The sequence below is a fragment of the Lissotriton vulgaris genome, chromosome 10 (assembly GCF_964263255.1).
Source record: "Lissotriton vulgaris chromosome 10, aLisVul1.2, whole genome shotgun sequence".
NCBI lineage: Eukaryota > Metazoa > Chordata > Amphibia > Caudata > Salamandridae > Lissotriton > Lissotriton vulgaris.
In genome coordinates this window covers 66,366,277-66,383,693 of record NC_141698.1, presented here as the reverse complement: position 1 = coordinate 66,383,693, position 17,417 = coordinate 66,366,277, and the positions used below count along the sequence as shown (strand labels likewise).

Below are 17,417 nucleotides of genomic sequence, written 5' to 3'. Positions count from 1 at the left end.
TTACCTACATCTGGCCCCTAGAGAGGTCGCTTCACCCAGATCTTATTTAGGCATCTCTCATCATTGGCGACCTAGCCTCGCCTAGGTAGGTGTATACCACCGTGGCGGACTCAACCAATAATGGGAGTTCCTAATTAAGTTGTTACTGAATTATAGCAGGGATCAAGATATATGATAAGAATCTTAGAGGATACCCTCACAAAATCCCCTTCATTCAGTGGCTACCCATTGGTAGTTGAGTCCGCCAAGGTGGTATACACTTATCTTTGGACGAGTCACCAATGTTGAAGCATGTCATGACAAGTTGTGGGGGTGAGGAGACCTCTCCAAATATCTTTGGATACCTGCAAGATCTAAAACATCACTATAGGTTCCCCATCATTGATAAAATGCAAGCAATTGCTGTGTAAACATATAGCTCAGGAGCAGCAGCCAGAATCCTTGTTGCAGAAGTGGGAAGAAAACTGGAAGTCTTCTGGAAGGAGCAACAAGTCGAGGATGCAGTTGCAATGCACCAAGCAAACTAACAGGGAAACAACACTTACAACGCAACTTTTACAATGCACTACCTTTACAATAAAAACTTTTACAACGCAACATCCATTACAACGCATGCCATTACAATGCATCCATTACAACACATGTCACTACAACCTATACCACTACAACGCATGTCATTACAACGCATACCACTACAACGCATGTCATTACAACGCAGTCATTACAACGCATACCATTACAACGCATACCTACACTATCCAACACTTACCCTACTGTTGCACCCCCTGGAGTTAGAATAGTAATTTTTACCCCTACACTATCCAATACTTACCCTACTGTTGCACCCCCTGGAGTTAGAATAGTAATTTTTACCCCTACACTATCCAATACTTACCATACATGCAATGTAATGGTATGCGTTGTAATGGTATGCGTTGTAAATGTAGTATGCGTTGTAGTGGAATGCGTTGACATACATCCAAACTAACCAGTTCCCTTTTATAATCTCAGATACAATTAACCTGCAACAGGAAGCAGAGAAAGGACAGGAAGTAATAACTCAGCATAATGGATTGGGAAGTTCATGATAGAAATATACAGTAAAATAAGTACATTTCCCTTGAAAATATCTGGCCTGGAAAGTAACTAAACTAAATGCAAAGGATACTCATCTGGCAGTCTGAACTAAACTAGAGCAAAGTCTAACCAAATCTCAGAACATGTCTTCTTGAACCTGGCTCGAGGTCCCATATGGAAACCTCCCAACCAGGGACAAACCCAAGAAGACTTGCAGCCAAACAGCCCAGCCACGGACAATCAGACCTGACATGCACAGAGAGGTTGAGCATGCTCCACAGCATCAGCAAACCGAGAAGTTGACCCGATCCGAGCCAAAGGTACAAAGCGAAACACCTTTCTAGAGAGTAAGATGCCACCTTGAAGAACACAACCTTTAGAAACAAAATTAAAGTTACATCCTACAGTGTGACTGTTCTGTGAATTTGGGAGAACCAGTCAGCGTCGCCCCACTGCCTCAGCAGCATAAAAACATGTAATTTGAAATGATAATAAAGCAGTGTTATTATTTTATTTTTCTTGACCTGATCCAGAGTCGAGCTGAGTCTTGGGGGCAGGGCCAAAGCAAGAAGGGAGGTCACTTGCAGTGGTGGGCACTGCAAGTGCGCATGACAGTTTAGTGACTGTCTTAGGATGGCCAAACCATCATGCGCAGTTAGATGTCTCCAGCAGAAGCACTTAGATGTCTCCAGGCTACTGCCGGAGAACAGCAGGCACAGGCTCCCAGTCCCTCTGGGAGCGTAAAACCAACCCGCTCCAACCAATCCCAGTGCTGTTCTCATGGTGGGTAATGCCAGCATGACAGCAGGTCTGTATTTGCGCATGGGAGACTGCGAGCCTGTGATAAGGCAGGTAAGTTTTAATTTCAATTTATTTATCCCCCGCACTGCAGCACTACTTTTCCCTCCTGGCAGCCGCCACTGGAACCATGATTCTTAACAGTGGAGAAGTGTGGCTCAATGGTTAGAGCGGCAGACCTTGATGCAGAGCGCTGGCCAGGGACCAGGGTTCGATTCCCGCCTCGGCGGGATCGGGCTTAAATTCCTCTGACCGGATATTCTCGCCTCAGTGCCGAATCTAAGCATGGGCCCCACGCTGCAACTCTGGGCAATAGCTTGCTTAGTCTCCACAACGGCCCCCGATACACAAGGGATGCCTGGTTTCACCATGGGATGCCCAGGAGTGGACACCTCACAAGGAAAAGCCAGGAGGGGTTCCCTTGTGGTAGGAGTACAAGCGCCGGGATGCTTACGGGTTACTGTTCGCGCTATACAAATACAACACATTATATTGCCACTCTTATTACTAACCACGTGCGGTCAGGACCGATGTTCAACATGATAGAAGTTGATAGCCTGATGCAAATGTGATGATATTTGCTATAATAGGGGAAAGGTGTGGCGCCACGGCCAGGGCGACTGACGCTGTACGCTCGGGATCACGGTTCGATCCCCTGCTCCAGCGGCAGGGGTCTGCCCAGCACCATGCGACTCTGGGCAATAGTTCGCTTAATCTTCCCAACGGCGCCGAGATACCCCTTCGGGGGTGATTCGCGCGCTATACAAGTACTGGATTTACATTTATCTTGGAAGAAATGTATTCAACAACATCTATTTTGAAGACTTCGGAGCGGGCCAATTTTTCTAAATGAAAATATGACTCTTGTATAGCACCACAAGAGTCTTCTGAGAGTGCAAACTCTAAAACAATCAGTGACTGTGAGCATATAGACCCACAATCATGTGGTAGCGAGTCACCTTGTTTTTCTCTCTGACAAAACTGTTATCCTGAAGAAAAATGAGTACCAAAAGGCAACATTAGGTCACAATACAAATTTGTTTTTCGGTTCTGTCTGAAGAATATATAGGGCCTTATTTTTGTGTTGGGCATGCAGATATGGGTCCGACCGACAGCTAGTCGGCGGTCCCGACTGGTGAATTTTGATGCAACTGGACATGGTGCGGACTCAACCTCCCTTTTTTGTATGGGAGAGTGTGCCGTGGTCGGAAACCGGTCGCAGCACAAGCTCCAATATAGAAAAGGGAGTTTGTGTTGATGCTTGCACTGTGTGCCTATTGGTACCTGCCACACCATGCAGGGATGAACAGGGGGCACCATAAGTGCTCCCTCGGCCCCCCACTGGAGGCCGCTGGCTGAAAGGGGCCCTGCTAGGGGCCCCCAAAGTAGCCTCCCGACAGGTTTTTATGTAGGAAAGTCCCCCATGGAAACGCTGCTGGAAACCAACATCGTAATCCGGACGGCGTCCATAAGGTTTTCCTTCTGGTTCTGACTGGCAGATGGGCTGCTTGAGCCCTTCAGAAGCCAACCGGAATTTCCGTCCGGTTTAAAAAACCAACAGCATCCATTGTAATGAGGCTGCTGGTTTTGAACCGCGATGAGGCTCAGAAAGCCTTTAGCCTTTGAACTGGGTTTGGCGGCTTTCCGCGCCACAACGTAATGAGGCCCAGAGTTTTTCCCTACAAATGTTTCACCTTAAACATTTACTGGACATATACATGTGATGGATATATATATATATATATATATATATATATATATATATATATATATATATATATATATATATATATATATATATATATATATATATATATATATATATATATATATATATATATATATATCACAGCTCCAAACAATCCACGAATTCTTAATTCGTAAAGAAAGCAGCACACTCAGGGGGTAGTTCCACATGGATTTAATGAGGGAACTTACAGCATACGACGCGTTTCGCCAGAGGGCTTCGTCAAGATATGCAAAGGGTAAGGCGTTTCAACTCTATATATATATATATATATTATATATATAAAAAATATAATTTAGTATATATATTTTTTTCTCTGGGGTTTACAACGCTTTGGTGTGGCTGTCTGAAATGGGCTCTGGGTGCCACATACAAAAAAAATCCTCGCCTACACAAAGAATAGTTAAGACTTCTCCAGGATTCAGAAAATAAGTTTATTGGCTTCCTCCGACGTGTTTCGGCTTTCGCCTTGGTCACGGGTGTAAAGGTGAAGCAGTCATAACCTCTATAAGTAAATGCCACATCTTCTAAAAAGTGAAAACAGGCACAAATGCAACATGATCTCATATTAGTGACTCAAGTGGACGCCATCTTGGAACATCAAAGTCTGAGTTATTCTTTGTGTCAGCAAGGATTTTATTTGTATATGTATATATAATATGTATGTACACAAAATTATTTGACAAAAAAATACCTCTTAGCACTATTTTTTTAGAAGAACAACATTTTGGCATTTCATTTTAGATATAATATTTCGGAACTAATTCAGTAGGAGTTCGTTATAGGTCTACTAAAAGTTTGGACTTACTTTGGGTAGCTAACTCTGATTGTCACAACTGAATTACAAAAAACTAGGCTTTTTTTGGCTGCAAGTATAAACTCCTGGAGAGTCTCCTGCAGATTACATGATTTAGTATGTTCATGGATCAGAAACTTGTCTGCAGTCACTTTACCCTTTAGCTTGTTGGAAACTTTGAGAACAGGTGTGGCCCAGAGAGGCTTTTTAATGATCTGTATTTCTTTTCAGGAGCTTGGAATACAACACAAGAGTAAACATTAATCAATGAAATGCGTCATTAGAGGTAAAAGCTCATTAAGACATTTATTGATCAAAATGGAAGGTCCCTGCACAAGAAGGCGGGTCACTGATTTCATGATAGATCGAGCTTCTGTAGTTGTGGTTCTTGGAACTGCTACACCTTCGCGTCCACTTGGGTTGGATTAATCAGCATAGCATCAGTTTAATTAACAAGTCTAAGCCTGAGGAATGAAAAGGTGAACAGGAAGTGCAGAGGTCTAAGCATTCACGAAGGTCATACACATTTTTTCACTCTAAAGAAAAATCTGCATTGTTGGCATTTTTCAAGTGAGGGCTTTGTCGAGTCCTATCAAGCGTTTTAGGATCTTAAAGATTGTTTTTTCAACTTTCAGAAACATTTTATTAATTTAGAAATCAATCAAAATATAACTTGCAGAGCTCATAATTTACATAAACTGTATGTATTAGTGAGTTATGTAGAACAATTAAAACTATGCGATGGTTTTTCAGATGATATCCGTTACATCATTTAAAGAGCCCCAAAGATTGTGCTCAGTTCAGTTGAATGGAAGTAGAGGGTATTAGTTGGGGGTGATTGGAAAAGGGGGGAGGTACCTATTTTTTTTTAAAAAGAGACCGAGTGTGGCTCCGCGATCAAGTAATGGATGGGCGGGTGGGGAGAAGGCAGAGGTTAACTGAGGTGTCGGGTGCTGGCCCAATAAGTCTTGTTTTCGCGGTGAGTGGTTTGCCACCGCTGCAAACCGTGGCGCATTAAAGTTACCAGCCTGGCACACCCTGCATTCCTGGCTTCAGATGATCAGTCCTTGGGAGCATGAGTCTAGTGGCAAAGTACAAACCCTTCCTTGAAATGTAGTCTCTGGCTGGCAAACGCCCATAAATTTGTAATATTAAACAGTTACGTAAGTTCTACTCATGAAGCGCTAATCTGTTGAACAACATTATCTTTCCTCTTATGTTGTAATTATACGGTGTTCCACAGTCATTGTATGCTTCAGAGACAGAATCCTTACACCCACAAGTGCACAACACGGGCTCAAAGTCGCATAGGGCCCCATTACGATGTCGGGCGGGAGACCATCCGACTTTTTGTCGGTGGTGTTCCGCCTGACATCTGAGTCATGGGTGCGACTGCGTATTATAATATGGGCGGTCTGACCTACAATCCGCAATAGTAAATATATACTTTCTAACCGCCATGAAGGGGGTCGCATCCTAATTTGGGAAGCAAGACCGTCAACTCCTTGTTGGGTGGTTCCATTCCCGACATGATACCGGTTGGACACTCCTCTGACCGGCATCGTAATGGGGCCCATAGTTGGCAAAGCTCTACCAAAGCAACAGCACTGTCACGCATCACACAAACATACAACTAGAACCACTATGATAAACACACAACAGCTAATATTCTCAACACGGAACCATATTACCTAACCGAACTGCGAAACACCGACAGACATCATTTCACTCCGGCAGAGCAATGGACAACCTACTGCCCAATGCAGAAAAAATGTGAGCCCTTGGGCACATCACCGCCACAAGGTCCTCTACAAGGATCTCTCAAGGTCAAACACAACTCACCTCCACACTGATCCATAGAAAATACTTCTAAAGTGATCAGCATTGAAGATACTGTTTTGTACAATTTTGGTTAGCACTATACAAATGTGAAAAATAAATAAGTAAAAGATAAACGGTGACATGCATCAACAAAACGTTTTGCGATTCCTTATTAGCGATTTTTAAGGAATCGCAAATAAGGAATCGCAAAACGGGATGCATCAATTTATTCACATAATTTTTGCGATTCGGTAAAAATCACAATTTTTATTGAATCGCAAATATTATGCGAATTCTAATTTGCGATTTCGCAATTCCCATGGGCCAAAAGGCCCATAGGAATCAATGGGAAGGCATTGACATTTTGCGAATAACAATTAGCGAATCGCAAAATGTTAATGCATTCCATGGGTGCAGGGGAGGTCCAAAGGACCCCCTCCTGCACCCCTGAAATGTATTTTAAAGTGCATGTTTCACACACACATGTCCTAAGGACATGTGTGTCTGTAACATGACAGTGTATAAAATGCTAATTTGAGCATTTTAATAATTTTTCACAAATTACCACGAGGTTCACCCTCGTGGTAATTTGCAACGCCTAATTGCGAATTAGCAATTTTAAAAGGTTTCTTGCATTGCATTTAAGGAATCGCAAAATGCGATTCCTTAAATGCAATCGCAATTTGAGAATTCGCAAATATTTGCAAATTCTTAAATTGCGAGGGCCTTGAACCTTCATGCATTCCAAAAGAGGATTTTGCGATCGCAAACGGCCGATTTTTGCGATCTGCACCGTTTGCGATCGCAAAATCCTTTGAAGCATGTGCCTGAAAATGTGATATAAATGGATGTAAAAAGTGTTCAGTGGCCAGTGAGGAGTTCCATGAAAACAGCCTATGTTTGATTATTGGCTGGAACTTCTACACAGGTGTGCTGAGTGTCTGTGGTGAGTCCATCTTATTGCGGAAGGATATCTTCTCCTGAAATGTTTCAGCTGGAGATGCGAAGCGTGTCTGCAGCTGGGAGGAGATGGTTGCAAGCAATGTCAAATGAATACAGGAAAAGACAATTACCACTTGAGCTCGGCGGTCTGTTTGATAGAAGCTATCATGAGGTTAATCGCACTGCTGCATTTATTCTTAGAGAAGTGTTACCTTCAAGGAACAGATGGGAATTAACCCTGAAAGATAGGCAATCAACTGGATTCTATCTGTTGAAAATGACTGTACTGAGCTGCTAATATGGATTTTTTGATGTCTGTTTAATACTATTTTAAAAGCTAATGATTTGCACAATGAGTATGGGAAAATCATTGCATCTCCCAATAGCTGACCCTGCTTTTGCACAATTGTGGTTTGTCTAGGACAGGGTTCTTCAAAGTGGTGGGCGGGTCCCCTTAGGGGGGGCTTAATTGATCCCGGGGGTGGAGGGGGGGGGGGGGGCACCAGGCTCTGATTAAAAGTAGCATCAGGCTAATAACTGTGCTCTGATTTAAGCTGAAAAAACTGAGCATTAGTATAATGCCTAGCTAATAATGATAGTATGTTTGGGAATTATGTATTTGATTGCATTTCTCAAAGGGGTAACATAACTTAACTGTTTAAATAAGTCTAGACATATTTAAACATTAGTAATTTATTAGAATAATTGTGAAAAAGTCAGTGGGGGGTCCATTTTTTTTTTTACAGTGGGTGGGGGGGGGGCAAGTTTGAAGACCATTGGTCTAGGGAGACCACCTCAGTTCAGCTCATTACAGACACTGTCTCCAGACCTGAACTTTTTACCCACAAATCTGTGATTTCAGGTGTGTTAGTCTGATTCGTCCAGTAGTAGCGAAACAAGACTACAGCACCCACATTGCATTGAGATTTCACATAAACATCCGGGACTGGATACAGTCCTGTAATGATGTGGAGGAGGATCTCACTCTTAATGTATCGCTGTGCATTCACTATGCTCTAGGCCGCTTCAGTGCACAAGGCTCACACCTGCGGTTTATGTTTTTTAGGTGATGCTGGTCGGAGACTCCGGTGTTGGAAAGACTTGCTTGCTGGTGCGTTTTAAGGATGGCGCTTTTCTCGCTGGCAGCTTCATCTCCACCGTCGGCATCGACTTCCGGGTAAGGAGAAATGTGTCCCACTTTGTGTTTTGAGGGTTCACCCACATAGAGCTTGGTGATTGTAAGATCCAGGCAGGACAGCAGTCTTTGGATTTCTAACCTCGCGTGCAGGAAGAGAGGGAGGCGGACGAGCTGTCCATGTCCTCGCCTCCATTGGTGTGGTGTGATCGCTTGCCCGCTTTCTCATCAGACTCGCTGGACTTCAATCAGCAAGAGTGACATTGGGTGGATTTTACCAAAATGATCATCATTTTGCTTGATACCCTAGTTTGAGATTTAGTAAATGTTGATTGAGAAGTTGGGTGTTATCAATGGTGATGCTGTTCCTAGGAGTGATTGTAACACGTGGTGAGTTCAGACTTCTCAGGCAGGGTCTTATGTGGAACTGAAGAAAGTTAGAGCCCCAGAGCTGTCCCTATATGGTACATTCTTGATTGTGATTTGGCACTCCAAATTATACCTGCCGAAGGATGTGTCTGCACCCATCTTCACTTGATCCCATATTTCATGGGGGAGTATATTGCATGGCAAAAATATAGCATTCAGTGCAACAACCTAAACAGTACATTACAAGTCAAATGTTAGTAAGTAGAGTTAAGAATGGTTAATATATTTAAACTTGTAATACAAGGGATTCTGCAATCTCTGTCTGAAACCTGTCTCTAATTGCTGTATTCAATGCGACTTGTGATGCACCTACTCACCTGTAATAAAGAAGTGAGTTAGCTGCTCAACGGTAATAACTTATTAAAGTTGAGTTCTGACATCAGACTGCCTGCTGCCAGAGACAGCAGCCAAGATGAAAGGCAGGCCACAAAGCATCATTAAAGCAAAACGAAACATGGTTTTCCTTTGTTTTACTAGAGGAACAGTGAAAAGCAGAAAGATTATATTTATGGTAACGTGCTTATTTTATGAACGCCTTAGATAATTATAAAAAAGACAGAATCTCTCTGCCAGTTCCACACATTCTGAGCTACAGCCTTTAAAAAAAGTGACTTGTATTAAATGAATTCTAATACATTTTGGGGACAAATATCTAACTGCTTTTTTGGTGTATTTAATTTTGCACCAGAGATTCTACTTTTATTCTTTAATTCTTTTGATTTGGAAACATGATAACTATTTTATATGAAAGAGCAATTCACCAAAGATTTAATTGGTTTGTGGAAAATATGATGATGTGATTGTGTTTTATGAAGAATAAAGTACTCCCTACCGTACAAGGATTTAAGTGCTTTGTGGAAAAGATGATGGTGTGATCTTGTATTTGAAAGAATAAAGTAAGGATATTGCCAATCACCTTGCTTTTTGCCTTGTTCCTCTTTATGCTCACGGAACTCGTCGGTGGCTTGCAATAGCCTTATAATATATGACAGGTACTTTATCCCGTATATCTTTCTGAGTTAGGGATTGACGATTGAGTGGATGCAATATTTTTGTAGGTTGATATTGTCAACCTGGTCTAGAAGCATGCAATCAAGATAGAAAGACTATGTTTGATGACCAACATTCCTCATGTTGAGGCCAGTACCTGGGTTGGTGGCTAATTCTGATTTAGAATTGTATTTCTTGAGATCAGGTGTATTCTTTTCCATTGGGGTGAATGCGTCAACACAGGAGGGGATACGTGGCGCAGGGGGTATTTAGGACTTGCATGCACTGCTTGAATGCATGTGTCCTGTTTTTATCAAACATCTGGTTGGTGTGCCATCGTGTTTGCTATAGCATGTTCATCATGGGTGGCTGCATTGAACGCAGGCTTCTTCATGAGAGCAGGTATTGACAAGGGTGTAGGAAATAGGGGCTAATTACAGGTGAAGGACATTTAAGGATTACAATTGGTGCAAAAGCTGCTTAGAAAGATGGCGATGATCTGTGTATGAGAGCATGAGGGGATGCAGAACTGATAATGGGGCTTCAACTCCACATTTCACAGGTTCTTAACTTCTGCTGTGGATGCTCCCCGTTGTTGATGCTGTATGTGGTGTCGGAAGAAACAGTGCAGTTCTCAGCAACACTTAGGTTCGAAGCCAGTTTATCTAAGCAGGCAGCGTACCCCTGTTCTTTAAGCTCCCCCGAAAGCTGATCATTTCCATTTAGTATGCAATGTCCGATTGTGACTGTGTTGCCTTGCTCTGTTCCACCCTTTAGAACTGCTTTAGCGAGCACTCTGTGACGAAAGTATGACGTTACAACGTGGTCTTTACATCGCGATACGTTTACAACGCAGTCATTACAACACAAGTCATTACAACGATTTGCGCTAGAGGCTCTGTACTTAGGATTAGTATGATTTACTATTTCATCTCCAGCCTACGTAACAGTAGGGAAGGTGTTGGAATAGAAATCATACTATTCCTTAGTGTATAGCACCATCCAGCGCAAGTCGTTGTAACGACTTGCGTTGTAATGGCATCGTTGTAAACGTATCGCGGTGTAAAAATCGCGTTGTAATGGATGTCTCCCCTCTGTGACACCATTCTGTTCCTCCAGGGTGGATCCAGGCTGACCGGACTCCTCGCAAATTTTCAGGTTATCAACATAGAATGCATTTACCATACAGAGAAACTAAATGGAACTCCTTTATGCAATGCTTTTCTTGAAACTCTAGCAAGGATCATAGATCAGGATGTATTCTGAACCCCTTTATGACTCACTGACAGACACTGTGAGATGTTTGCATTGCCTTCCTCCTGAAATCCAGAGCTCTCAAGCGTGGGCTGTTATAAACACCCACCCAAAGCCTGAACTCACACCGATACAGAGAGGCAATTCTTTTCACCATATACACTCTACTTGACTAATATATTGCATGAAAGAAAGGACAGAAGCACAACATCCTGGAAGAAGCAAACACTCTTAGGGGAATGCAAGATTATGTAAGAGGTGACATCTAAACAGGAACAATGGGTTTGTTCCCTGGCTGAGAGGGCATATCTGTTTGTGCCGACTGTGTCTGCCACGGTGATGGGGCAAGGAGGGTGGGGGCTAGGACATTTAAATGTGTGCCACCACACCAACCTGTCTTTATCACCGTCCCTCCCAAAGTCTACCCAGCAGCCTTTCTCGTCATAATTCCAAATGCTAATACTGTTCAAGCAATTAGGAGGGAATTTGTGCAGCACAGTCATTGTGAAAATCTACATTTTTCAGTTATTGATGTCAAAATACGGCTTAGAAAATTCTGGTCAACTTTCTCTGCAACTTTTAATTTTCATAGGAATTCATCAGGAAAAGTGCAGTCTATAGCATTTCAGACTTGAGGATTAAGCTTGGGTAGCAGTCATTGCCCCTCTCAAAGTGGATATGGTCCCACAATTCTTTGATAGTCTGTTCAAACACATAATAAATCTTAGTTTTATACATTGTGTGAAATAGTCTGGTGGCCATGAGGTTAAATACATTCCTGCAGCTAAGCTGTTGCCCAGCAAACATTCACAATTACCTCAAATGCATTATGACAATTTCTTTTGCCTTTTTTAGGTCTCGCCTGTCACTTGCAAAGATCTTTTGTTACTGAAAAAGAAAAAAAACTATAATGGGCTTTGAGCCCGCCCATTAATTACCAGTGGTTGGCTTCATTGTCTTTCTTATTTTCTTGCTTCTCATTGGAGAATGCGAGTGAGCGCATCTGCTTCAGTTTGTATTCATGTTTGTCTCTTCCTGGGATCATGGACCAAGTACTGATTGATTACTTCATTAATGTTTGTCCCCACTGCTTTCACAGTGATTGTGGTATATTTCTTTTTTTGTTTCTTTCAAGACAACTTGATTACTGGTTTGTGAAACTTTGTAGGTTCAAATTACTTTCTATCGTAAAGCTATTTTTACAAGGCATACAAACAAGTAATTCCTGGCTTCATGACATAAAGTAATTTTCGAGCGACGATGTTGTCTCTGTGCTTTAATCGGGGAAACATAAACCTTTCAAAAACACTGTATGTTTGATGATGAATAAAACATCCTCTAAATTATGAAACAGGTAACCCACAAATATTCATTTTGGCCGGCTGTGGCTTTTACTGATTATAAAAGTATAAACATTCTTCCTTCCTTTATGACTATTGTCAGACAGTATGTGTTTTTAGGTCTCGCCCTGGCAGCTCATGTGCTGTCTCTTCGAATCATGCTGTATCTACTCTGTGGGCTTAAAGCCCGCCCATCGCTTTTAATTGGTTGCTTTGCATATCCTTTGCAAAGGCTTGCTTCTCTGTGGGTTATATATCTCTCCATTTTGTGTGTTAACCCCTCCCATGGATCATTTGATTTCTTGTATGCTTGTCCTTTTGTGCATGTAGGTCTGTGTAAGCACACTATTTTTTTATTTGGAATGTCAGCTTTTCTTCCTGTCAGCGTTTAGCATGTAGCGTTCACACATTCTGTACTGTTAATACAATTAGTTGTATCGGCATTGTACATCTGTCTTCCGTTTCATGAATGTTTTATTTTGTTTACACATAATCATCAAGTACTTAAGTAGTTTTTTTACTAGACACTGGGAGAACTGACACAGAGACTCAAACCTGGGTCGCCAGTTCCAAAGTCAGCAGGTTTTTTGGATTTTGATAAAACTTTAGCCAACATCTTGACAGAAATATAGTGCTACCATTGACCATTAAGAAGGTGGGATTGGCTGACCAACTACAGAGAGGATCCTGCCCATTGCCTCCCAATACCAATCACAGAGCAGCTTTTATAATGACAATTCTATTTTTAAACTTTGCATTTATTGGGAAAACTATTTTTAACACATATCCTTTTCCTTGTATAATTAAGCATTTGTTCCTATTATTATATTTAGATTAAACTTGCAATGTGGCTCGGTTTTGACTATTTCTTTTTGAAGTTCCTGAAATTGCAACCATTTCAAGATGGTGGCCAGTTAATGCTCTAAGGGAGCAGCATGAGTTTCTTGTAGTTTGCAGCAGTCTGCTTTTGATGTCTATGGTGATGCTCTGCTCTCCAGGTGAGTCCAGGCAGGCACAGAAACTCCATGGTAGAAGAGCACCCGTGGTCTGTCTGCAGGAGGGGATTTATCAGTCCTTGTTAACTGTTAAGGGCATGCCCAGAATCGCCGGATTTTCAGAAAATGTCCACAGTGTAATTACTATTGGATTTGCAGGGAACGGTCAGGGCAAGATCAGTGATTGAGCCAAATTCTTGTGGTGGGGGTTGGAGGTAAGGAGTCCCTTGCAGGCTAAATGTGTTAACAAAAATTGTATGTGGTGTAATTTACAGCCCCATGTGAACGAATATTGATAACCTTGCATTTTACGAAGGTGCTCAATACAAAGCTATGGGGTTTCCAGGTGGTTGTGAAAATGAACCCTATAAAATAATGTAATACTTAGGTATCGGAGGAACCATAGCGGCCCATCTATGTTACAACCAGAAAACAATGGCATCTTGCTGAAACACTGGATACATCTTTCAGCGGTTGGATAGCAGCAGTCTTGTTGCCAAACAATATATGTTTCTGGATGCTTAATTCCAGAAAGGACCCCTTAAAATATGAAGTGTTTATGGATAAATATATCTAAATGTGGACGCAGTATAACTGATAATGTGTTAAACCAGAACCTTCACACTTGAGACCACATAGATACTTGGGGTAAAGGTTTCCAACTTGCTTAGTCCTCATTTGCTGTAAAGTCTTTTACTCGTGCACCCGTGTGCTTATCTGAGATTCTGTGCGACGCACCGCTTGAGTTTGCAACGGTGGATGTCAAAGGCTATAATGCTATATGTACGTCTGTCTGCAGAGAAATTAGGTGCCAGTCAGCCCACAAGAAGTGTATTAGACTTTCCCAAAGAGGAGGTGTATGCTGAAAGAGAAGGGAAGCGACGGCCCCTGCAGTTAAGAGGGGTAGGGCGGTTGGGCCAGGTGGAGGGGGGATTTCGAGAGACGACCACGTGGTTGTCTCTCAAAATACCCCTTTCCCCCCAAACCGACCCTACCGCTCTTACCTGCGAGGGCGGCGGCTGGTGAAGAGGGAGCTTCTCATCCACACAGCAGAGTCTTACTCTGGGCCCCACTGCCGGACATTCTCAAGAGAGTCTAGCTGGTTACATTGCTCAACGGATCCATGCACTGGCTGCAGAAATAAGTACAATCATTTAATTTTAATGCAGAGCATCGTACCTCACTTCTGCTGATTCTAAGCACTGTAAAAACAGGTGTTACTGTTGCCCATATTAATGAATCACACTCTACCTGCCTACCAGAAGGATGGAAGGCCGAATTGAACTCCCTGCAGTTGGAACTCAGGACCTGCAGATCACAGCATATTTCAGTGGCGAAGGTTAACTCAGTAAGCCAGTTGGTCAGCATTAACGCTTAGGTTATAGGCACGGCCATTCAACTATACGGCAAGCGTGGACAAAATTTGGCGGTGGCAGGGTTTACTAAATTACGCAGCAAGAAAATGCACATTATGCTGCATAATTGTGATTGGATCCGTTCAATGTCCTGTCATTTCTGCACATGGTAAAACTGTCTGGCCACAGGTTTCGCTTTATTAGAACTAGTTTTATAATCCAGTAACCAATATGCAACTTGAAGGTGAACAGTCCACTTTTGCGAAATGACTTCTGCTGCCACGTAAGGTAGAGGCTGGGGTGATCCATGAAGCTGCATCCATGTTCAGAGAGGGATGCTAGAGTGAAGACCCTGCTTTGAGACACAAACTGGGACCCAGCAATCCGGGACCTCGAGCCAGGAGGGTCGAGTGGTCTATAGCCCCAGTGTAATAAAAATAGATTTCAATTGAGTTTCCAAGCCACATTTGACCTAGATTGGTGGCAGGAAGATGTCTTTAAGAGATAATTCTAAGAAATGGTTCAAGGCCTCTCAATTTCTTTTTTTATATGGATGCTATTGTAACATTTTGAAAGCACGTATTCTGGGTACCGAACAAGAATATTTCAGGAATTTCTCAGTGTGAATTAGAGCTATTACTTTTTTACCCCTAATAGATGTCAGTGCTTTTGGCAAGAACTGACACCCGAGAGAGTGTGCCAGTGGAGTAAATGCACTCATTTTTAAAGACAGCAAACATGTAAAAACATGAAAATCATAATGTGTATTTCATTAACCTGCAGAACCGTTTCACCTTAGTAAATCAGAGAATAGCAGTGCATTCAGAAACGTATATATATTTTTAAAGGGTTAGTTTTCAAATTTGAATTTAGAAACATTCATGCTTCCACCCTCAACCCTGACAACAATGCCATTGGTGATTAAATAAAAACACAGGAGAAGGTTTTGTACAGGACTCATCCTGAAGTCTTGTAATCCTGAAGTCATGTACATCCTGTAGTCATATATTACGCGATCCTCTTATATGTGATAATTAAGTAAAAGGAGGTAAATTGAAATAAAATGTTTGCCCAAGATCACAAAATTTGGTCAAGTGGGGAAGCTGGGATTCATCCCAGGGTGTCTGGTTCTATGCAATTTAGTTCAGCCACTAGATGTACATGCGTCCGTTCCCTACACACACTTTACGTCTCCCCCCACCAGCACCCTTCTGGCATTCGAGCGGCCCTCGGTCTCCCCAAAGACCAAACCTTTGGATCCCGGGACAAGGTTTGCGAATATCCATGTTCCAGTGCATACACTGTTCCTATGAGAAGTTCACAAAGTATAGTGGCACCCAGGTATTACGCTGGCATGAACAGCGTGCCAAGACGTCATGCTGGAACGAATAATGTCCACAGGATTCTTGTGATATTACACAGAATATCGTGCCAAGGGATTCTGCTTTAAGAATATTTTGTGTTGAAGGAACACTGTCATAGGGCCCGATTCACAGAACTAACTTAAGAAAAAATCGTAAACTTACTACCATTTTGGGATTCACAGAAGGCACTTACTCATTTTGGTATTCACAGAAGTTAGGAGTCCTAACTTTAGGACTCCTAAATGCCTTCTGTGAATACCGAAAGCCTTAAAGTTAGGATTTTTCTCAGTTTAGGAGTAGTAAAGTTAGGACTCCTAACTTCTGTGAATACCGAAATTAGTAGGTGCCTTCTGTGAATACCAAAATGGTAGTAAGTTTAGGATTTTGTCTTAAATTAGTTCTGTGAATTGGGCCCATAGATTGGTGGGCAGGAAGCTTCATTCTAGTTAGAATTCAGTGCCCGGATAAACAATGCCCCGCAAATGCCATCAAGGGTAAAAATGCTCCCCTACTGCCCTCTGAAACAATGCTCTCAAACTTCTGCAATAGGAACATCATTGACCCCAAAATACTATGTAAGGTCGAGTAATGCTGCCAGAGTATTGACCTGAGATGGTTAATAACCAAAACACATCTTGCAAGGGTAAACCCAACCCATAAGTAATGTGACATAAAATATGTTACACTAAAATACTGCTCAACACATGGCAGAATACTCTACGACAAGAAGAATCAGAGGGCTGCTGACCAGTGTGAGAGTGCTGGGGTACAGGTACAGACGGATCTCTAGTGCAGTATTCCCGTAGAGGACGTTGCCAAGGCCGACCAGGTTCCATAAGAGGTGCCATCTCATTTTTGGACTTTTGGCTGTTTGGAGCGTTCTGAAGACCTACGCTTCCGGTAGCGTTTGTTCTGTGTCCACGTGATATCTTGTGAATCTATTATGGATCCATTATTGAGCTCTGCTTTTCTCTGTGTTTCCCTTTTGGTGATACTGCAGAGTGGGAGAAGGCTACTTTCTGCAGTCCATGCTGTTTTCTGCCCTATTTGTGTTTTTATTCTATCAGTTCTGCCCATGTTTTAATTTTAAGAGTACGTATTGATTTATGCAAGTTGGGAATATTGTCAGAAGTATATACATTTCAGTTATCACCAATCAATAGAGATATTTCATCAGAAGGCTTCACAGGTGCGGCCGGCACTGATCGGAGGTACTGGGGTGGAAGGGAGGGACGCGGGTGGAGGAAGGACACGTGGAGGCAGGGGCGTAACAAAGGCCCCCGCGGTGCCGGGGGGCCCTGAGCTCCAGGGGGCCTCTTCCACCCAATACCCTGTCAGCAGAGCTCCTGAGTGTGGTCGAAGGGGGCCCCCTTC

The 17,417-nt window shown here is 42.5% G+C and overlaps 1 protein-coding gene across 1 annotated transcript in view; it reads left to right on the top strand.

Moving 5' to 3' along the window:
- RAB26 (RAB26, member RAS oncogene family) overlaps window positions 1-17,417 on the top strand; it is a 760,792-nt gene that overhangs the window by 39,034 nt on the left and 704,341 nt on the right. Inside the window, exon 2 of the mRNA XM_086940491.1 lies at window positions 8,248-8,358. Within this exon, the coding sequence (XP_086796617.1) occupies window positions 8,248-8,358 (111 nt within the window). The remainder of the gene's footprint in view (window positions 1-8,247; window positions 8,359-17,417) is intronic.